The sequence below is a fragment of the Cyclopterus lumpus genome, chromosome 16 (genome assembly GCF_009769545.1).
Source record: "Cyclopterus lumpus isolate fCycLum1 chromosome 16, fCycLum1.pri, whole genome shotgun sequence".
Lineage (NCBI taxonomy): Eukaryota > Metazoa > Chordata > Actinopteri > Perciformes > Cyclopteridae > Cyclopterus > Cyclopterus lumpus.
This window is the reverse complement of record NC_046981.1, coordinates 7,467,596-7,475,989: the sequence shown is the minus strand read 5'-3', so window position 1 is coordinate 7,475,989 and position 8,394 is coordinate 7,467,596. Positions and strand designations below refer to the sequence as shown.

The window sequence follows — 8,394 nt, the reverse complement described above, 5'->3', positions numbered from 1 at the left end:
TCAACGATGTCTACTCACACCAGCGTTCTTCTTCTCATCACTCTTTGGGCTGCCATGGAGGACGGTGAGTTTATTTACACGTTACAATTTGATATTATTGTTTTAGTGGACCTTTTATGCTAGAAGAAAGAGTGCCTCAACAAATGTTGCTACACCTTTTGTTTTTAGTCCTGTAATAGTGTAAAAGTACAAGAGTAAAACTAGTCAGAGCGTGGTAGTTGTCCTTACTTTATGCAGGTTTTTTTAATCTACTTTCTTTATGGACTTTCTATAATATCACCAATAAACAAGCAAAGGGATGTGTGCATTCCCATCCTGTAAATACGTCTGTTTGCTCACTGGTAAAGATGCAGAGTGATACATTTGTGAGGAATAGTTGATGAGCTTTTTCTTTTCTTTTTTTTTTAATAATGTATTTTTTATTTGGAAATATTGACAGGTACATAACACATGTACTTTATATATTATTATTTAGATATTGCCATTGTTTTTCATCTTTTTGTTAACATATACAAATAGACAACAAACCCACCCCAGCCACTGGTACACCCACCTAGAGGAACAGGAAAATAAATACATAAAAATAGATAAAAAGAAGTCACCTCATTTCGCCGAGCCAGACGTCTACATATATGTGTGTTTATGTACCTAAACACATACATATCCTGTACATCTGTATGTAGACACACCTGCATCACTCTACAGAGTAAATACCCAGTCATCACATCACACAAGTACAATATATCCAGATATTAAATGACAATAGTTGATGAGCTTTCTAATGTTCCAACTTGTAGATTATATACATAATAGACTGGTGATGTCACACATCTCAGAGTTGTGTGCCACGGCACTGGATTGGGCCGAGTAGGAGTTGATGCTGTGTCTGGATGACTGTTACTGATCGGCTCTTTGTCTCGCATCAGGTCTGGGTCTTCCGCTGATGAAGCGGCCAGAAGTGGAGGTCGGTGACGGTGTCCCAACGCAGAGAGTGAGGGCCAAGCGCTGCGCCTGCAGCAGCCGGCTGGACTCTGAGTGCCACTACTTCTGCCACCTGGATATCATCTGGGTCAACACGCCCAGGTGAACGTGAGAGGACGGGCTGCATAGGGACACACACATATCCGCAACATATCTTGTGCTATCTTTACCATAGTGAAATCAACTAGGCAGCTGTGCATGAAAAGAGCAAAGTCTGCGGAATGTTTATATCATGTGAATGTTATTAAGTATCTCTTTTTCTCTGCAGTATGACGACACTTTATGGTCTAGGCGGCGCTCTGGCCCGACGCAGAAGGTCCATTGGCCGCTGCACCTGTGCAAACCTTGATGATGATAACTGTACCAACTTCTGCCATCACAGGTGTCCACAAAAATAATGTCACCACCTAGAGACAGTAGAGAGACTGAGTGTCTGAGTGACAGAAGAGGCCGGCAAGGCCTCTTGTATGAACTGTGACATGTTGAAACCTTTTCAGAAATGGCATCTTATTGTCACATAAAACGTTTAGTGAGCCCGTAAAGATGAGTGTGTTGGATGCTTTTATTTAAGCGTGGTGTTCTTGAACTACGACAACATCAATAAAACCTTTAAAGTGACAAACTGCAATGTCAGGGTGAGTTTGGATTTCATTGGAACTGGTCATTTTTGGTAACTGCAGTGTTTCCTTGCGTGCAGTCCTGAAGTCACGTACCCAGACAGATCTGGAAAGAGAAGTCAACTCGACGTACTCAGCATCCTAAGGTGAGCTTCGAATGATAAGATTACCTTGAAAAACATACACAATTCCACTCACATTTTGATCATATGTTGTCTGACTGACCTTTTTGTCGCTCAGAGCTGCGGCCGGCAAGTCCAAGAGAGCGCACGCTTCACCTGATGACAGAGATGATGAGTCCTCTCAGAGGACGAGCACTCGCTAAACAATGTGCCAGCTGAGGCAACAAGAGTGAGAGAATGAGAGCAGCGAGCACCTGAACAAATGACACTCCTTTGATGGAAAAAGGGAGGGGGGGAAGGTCGCTGAAAGATGGAGTCCAACACAGGAAGGCCCGAAGCGCCGCACAAATGTCTGCGTGTATAGAGGGTGGAAGACGTGACAGAGTTCTGCAAACACATCTTGTGAACAGATGTGGAGGATCATCACTGAGAGGAGCTACTGCCATGATAGGAGAGCGCTGTGCCTGTGGTCATTTTGGGCTATGGCCGTCTGGTCTGTTAGACTCAGGGTGGTTGTCTGTGTAGGCCAGGACAGCAGTGACATCGGAGGATGGAACAGGAGAACACCGTGTTGTGTTTTTACTCACTGTTTTGTAAAACGTGTTTATTTTCTATTATGGATCAACACATTTATTGTTTTCCAATCTTTATAATTACTTTAGTTATGATTGACTTTGCGGATTCATGTTTAAAAAGATGTTGTGCCGCCTGTTGAAAGTTATATTTCTAAGGATTATTGTGTGCAAAATCAAGTCTGTATCTGTCTGTAGAAGAGTTTTAATGTCAAGATAAATTGAGACTAAAAAAATAAAATTCACACACATCTTGTCTTTGTTGTTTTCTTTAAAGGCACACTGTGTAACTCAAGTCATAGCTCTAAAGAAACGAAGCGTGAGGGATAAATTGAGGTGAAATAAATCATTTTTTCGATGACATGTGTGATTCAATTGTGTGACAAGCAAACACATTTCTGAGTTCAAAAGGAGCCGGAGACGGATGAATGGTCCAGGAATTCAAGGCTCACATTAATAATAAGTGTACCTGCTCTTCAAAGGGGGCACCGCCTGTGTTATCATAAGGATCTCTGGAAAGAATGCAGCTTTTGTAACTTTGCTCAGGGGGGCGAGCAGGAGGAACACAATGCCCTGTCACATTAACGTCCATGCATACCTGAATATGGAAGAAGAGGGTCGGAGCCGAGAAAAAACAAGAGATGATTCATCTTTCAACCAATGAATAAAGCTGAAGTGAACCTGCTTTGTTGCCGTTTATTTCATTCCTGTCATACTTCTCAAACTCAGAAACAGGCCTGAGCACAATCACAACCTGGCACTCAGACAGTATCACATATAGGCTGCCTGCATCCACAGTAGAATAGTAGACACTGTCCGACTCAGTTATGCAATATTCATACTTCAATCGGCTGTGAATTCTCACCTTTTCACGTTTGTTTAACCTGATGTTCCCAGAGTAAGGCCAGCTGGTTCCCCCTTTGTCTCGCTAAGCTAGAAGCTGCTGGCTGCACAAACAGGAGAGCGCTATCGATGCTTCATCTACCGTCTCTGGGACTATTCCTTTAAAGAAAGGGTGTTTTTGTTGTTACCTTTCTCTTACTTTTATTGTATCTTGTATTATCTTTTTTTATTAATGTTATAATAAAGTTCTATGACATCCCGTTTTGGCCTTGTCGTCACAATAACATATTTCAAAACATGCTCAACATCACTTATACATTTGTATGCTCCTTCTTTATCATGTACTCCTCTTTACTACTGAACTCTCTGGGTACCCGGTTCGAACCTCGCTCTCCCCATATTTGCATGTTGAAGTGTCCTTGAGCAAGACCCTGAACCCCCAGTTGCTTCACTGCAGCCCACTGCTCCTTAATAATTAAGGATGGGTCAAATGCAGAGAAGAATTTCCCCACTGTGGGATCAATAAAGTGTACATTATTATTATTATTATAATAATTATTATGAATATTATGTTAAGCAATAGAAAAGAAAGGACTCGTCAGAGAAACACAGGCTGCCTCAGTGGCAGAACTCTGTCCATGGTGCTGGAATAGGAGAGACTCTAGTGAACCGTTTTGATGTTGCCAATACACGTACATGAAAATCACAGTTTTCCAGCAAAGCTCTGAGTGTAACCCTTTTGTTGTCAATCGAAATGCAGTATTCCAGAGAACACAGGAAGTCACATGTCGGCAAATATTAGCTTGTGTCTTTGTTTCTAACACGGCCTTGTGTCTTTGTTTCTAACTCCTGTCGGATGTCCTGCAGCACCTCTACAACATGAGACTGAAGCAGGAGGAAGTCCCGGTGCTGTGGATGACGTTGTGCCAGGTTCCTGTCCCCGAGAATACGACTCCATCTGACCTCAACGACTACCGACCAGTTGCCCTCACATGTCATGTGATGAAGGTGCTGGAGAGGCTGGTCTTGGCCCACCTCCGACCGCAGGTGAAATCATCACTGGACCCTCTGCTATTAGCTTACCAGCCTCGTGTGGGAGTGGACGACGCCATCATCTACTTGCTGCAACGAGCTCAGTCGCACCTGGATGGAATCGGTGGCTCTGTGAGAATCACTTTCTTTGACTTCTCCATTCAACACCATCCAACCACTGCTGCTGAGTGAGAAGCTGTGGGTGGTAGTGAGCAACGCATCCACTGTCTCCTAGGTTACTGACTACCTCACAGGCAGACCACAGTGTGTCCGCCTGGGCCGTGTGCTGTCTGGGACGGTGGTCTGTGATGTTGGAGCCCCACAGGGCACTGTTCTGTCTCCCTTCCTGTTCACCTTGTACACCAGTGACTTCCAGTACAACTCAGGGTCATGCCATCTGCAGACGTTCTCTGATGACTCTGCAATGGTCGGGTGTATAAAGGATGGAGGGGAAGTGGAGTACAGGGCAGTAGAGGATGACTTTGTGGAGCGGGCCGGTAGAAATCACCTGCTTCTGAACGTGGCCAAGACCAGAGAGATGGTGGAGGACTTCAGGAGGAAGACGACGGCTCCACAACCGCTGAGTAATGTAAGTTCTCTAATACCAATATCAATATGATGTGGTTCCTAATATTAACACATAGAGGTTTCACTTTCTCCAAATATCTGTTATGTAACCGATAGATTTGTATACATTTGGTTTGGCTTGTTTTTCTCAGTGTACCAAAGAAGTACACGTTGACCTATAAAGTCTTCTCATTAGATGCAGTCGTAGGATCAGCAACAAGTGGTATATGTATGTGGTACATGTATATTTTTCATTGAGGGGACGTTGCCATGGTCTAATTGGCATCTGTGTGGCAGAATAATGCTCTCATACTTCGGTGCATAATCTCATATATTACATATATACATTGTGAGCGAGATTCACTTGAATAGCACTGAGTCTTGTAAATGACTCATATGTTGTACCAGCACTGGCCCCTGAAGTATATTTAGCTTAAAATGGTCAAACAAAACATACTGATTTTTCACACTCAGTAAACATTCCTTAAATGCTTTAGTGAGCTGTTTCCTTATTCACTCAAAAGGCTTTATTTTGGGTCACAGCCAACTGGCATTATTTTGGATCGGTAACACTATGTTCCCACTCTTAGAATAGCCCTCTGTATTGTAAATCTTTCCAGCTAAGTGCGCAAGGAAAAGACATCAGCAATAAATCAAGAAGATTATGCTCATGAGTTGAGATAATTGCTCTAAAATTAAAAATGATATGGCCATTAGAGGCAAGTCGTCCTCCTCTTGTTCATCTTGAGTCACAGGTCGCCTGCCTCAGCATTTATGAGTGTTTATTATAATAAAGGAGTGGGACCGATTAGGCGTCCATAAAGCTAGGCGCCCATTCATCAACAAGTCAGCAAATGAGTTAAACAATCCTGATGCCACCAGTGGTCAAATATTCCACAGCTGTTCCCCAAGAATGTGCAGTGCAGCAATAGCCCAGTGTCTCAGCCAGCCACCCACACACACGCACACACACATACACATGTTGCTGGGGATTTACCATGGGGAGGGTTCTTCAACAAGGCTGTATGCAAAGACAAGCAGACCCTACGGTCAACAACATAAACCAACCCTCACAGCAGAACAAGTGTGTGTTTTACCCTCTACTGTGCATTGCAATGATTCTTTACCACGGGGCACCGTATCATATTTCATGGTGTGGGCTCAGGCAGCTGTCTGTCTTGTTCACGCCAACATCCGAACAAGCTAACCCAGGCAGGAAGAATCCCTACTGTAGAACAAAGTGTGGGACAAAGTGCAAAGGTTCACGTTGCTCTCGTCATCGCTGTGGGACACTTCCAAGGGGGCAAGGTTAATTTATGTTTAGTTTGTCAGTGATATCAAGTTCACTCAGAGATACAAGCCAGACATGAGCATTATCAGTTGATTAAGGCCTCTTGATAAACACACACACACACACACACACACACACATATATATATATATATATATATATATATATATATATATATATATATATAAAACAAGCATTTTAAAATTCTCTAAGATCATTTCTTATCTTAAACATTATTATTATTCTCTACATAGATTTAAGTTTGCAGATATCTATTCTACCAGTTTGAGCTTTATTGATACTTCCAGCAACTTATTTATGATAAAGCCAGGTGAAATGGTGGTTTTCCTGCATTTATCTCAAACATTGTTAAGATGTTTTAGCTAAACTATGGAACCAGGAAAACTCCAGATATGGTGCTTCTGTTATGTATTTAACTGTACCATCAGCTTCCTCAGTTGAAAAAAAGATTTAATTCCCTGTTGAATCAAAATGCATCTTCGTGTGACTGTGTGTGATGTCTAAATACCTTAAAGGATCCAGACTTTGGTCTAATAAATCATCAGTGTATGATCTTGTTCGAAAAATGACCTCTAGATCTTTCAATTGCACTGATACATGCTGGTGTTTATGATGAGGTAAAACGCATGTACTGTTGTCTTGGAGCTAAATCAATGGAGATGCATGCTATAACTGTGGTTGGCCAGTAGATGGCCTCTGGCTACTAGAAACTCAGAGGAGAACAGCTCTCTTACTTTAGAGCATTTAGTGTTGATGTTGAAGGAGCAACATCAACATTTGACTACATTTGTCACGTGTCACCTGATGACATCACTTTATGTAATACTTGCTTCCCTGATTTACAGTCATTTGTATTTGTATATATACCAAATGTATCCAAAAAACAATGAAAGAGCAGAATGTATATGTTTCCCCTTAAAATACTGCATATGCAATCCTAACTAAATTAATACTTTGACTCACTGACTTGCGCAGTCAGTCAGTGGCTTCCTAAATGGAAGAACCTCCCGGAAACCTTTGTCAGCCCGTTTAGGGTAGGTGAGGAAGAGTTCATTCGTCTTCTTCATGTCAGTATAATCTAGAGAATAAGTGTAATTGTGACTCCACATGACGATACTAGTCAGAGATTTCACTCTGTTGTGTTATGTCAGAAGAACAACACTCTTCTTGGGTAGCATGGCGGTCTATAGTGTAACAATCTATTTTGGGGCTCTAAAAACCCCAAATGATGATTCAACCACTGGTGGAAGAACTCAGATCATTTAAAAGAATTGATCCCACAGTGTAGAAATAACCCTACATTAAAAATTATACTTATTAGGATCAAAATATTACTTTAAGTTGCATAACAAACACATCATTACTAATTATGCAGAATGACCCATTTCAGAATAAGGCATATTGTATAATTGGATATTAATTAACAGTGCATTGATATGTGTACATCACTTTGATCAATATTGTCACTAAAAGTGGAGATAATTATAGTATTGTATTGAGTTGAATTCAACCAATAAAAATCTTATCTTACTCTTATTTTAACATATACGTACATGATCATGTTTCTGTTGATCCTATTTTATATTATTAGTTACAAACTTTAAGTAACTAAAGTATAAAAATAGAAGAAAATGGATATACACAAGTACCTCTCAATTACAAAATGTTTCCACCACTGGGAAACAAACCTATAATTTGTCAATAATAACAATACACAAACTGCATTGCAAAAAGAAAAACTCCAATCAATAAGTGCAATTCTTATCAATGATGCCATGGATAGATATATGCAACTGGAGAGTGTTTTTGTAATATTCACAACTGATGAAGGAAGTTGAACAAATGGTGTGGTTTTATTAGGACAGCTGTCTGAGTCATTTTGGACATTTTGATAATGAAATAATAAATAGATTACGAATGGAACACAACAGAATTCAGCTTTTTATTCTTTACTGTCAGTTGAAAGTCACGCAGATTGGTTGTAGTTTGCTATGTTTATACACAAATCCTTTTCACACCTGAATTAAATGAATATATATATTATATATATATTCATTTAAATATATTCATTTATATATATTCATATATATATATATAAATAAATAAATCTATATAAAAATCTATATTTATTTATATATACACACAAATTATATATATAATATATATAATGTTCATTTATATATATTCATATATATATATGTAATATATATTATATATTATATAGTGTATATATAAATAAATATATGTATACATATATATATATAGTGATAGCGTATATATAGATATATATTATATATCTATATATATATATTCATTTAAATATATTCATTTATATATATTCATATATA

General features: G+C 39.7%; 1 protein-coding gene across 1 annotated transcript; it reads left to right on the top strand.

Annotated features, from left to right (window-relative positions):
• Positions 1-1,923, top strand: LOC117745776 (endothelin-2). The gene is made up of 5 exons (XM_034554305.1): positions 1-64; positions 927-1,083; positions 1,250-1,363; positions 1,679-1,744; positions 1,839-1,923. Exons 1-5 carry the CDS (start codon positions 7-9, stop codon positions 1,921-1,923), a joined length of 480 nt encoding a protein of 159 aa, XP_034410196.1. The 5' UTR covers positions 1-6.
• The last annotated feature ends 6,471 nt before the right edge of the window (positions 1,924-8,394 follow it).

Excerpts from the sequence above, each read along its gene's own strand:
- LOC117745776 (XM_034554305.1), top strand. The coding sequence starts at position 7 with ATGTCTACTCACACCAGCGTTCTTCTTCTCATCACTCTTTGGGCTGCC. Across the intron at positions 65-926 it reads TTGGGCTGCCATGGAGGACG|GTCTGGGTCTTCCGCTGATG; the intron begins GTGAGTTTATTT and ends GTCTCGCATCAG. Across the intron at positions 1,745-1,838 it reads GACGTACTCAGCATCCTAAG|AGCTGCGGCCGGCAAGTCCA; the intron begins GTGAGCTTCGAA and ends TTTGTCGCTCAG.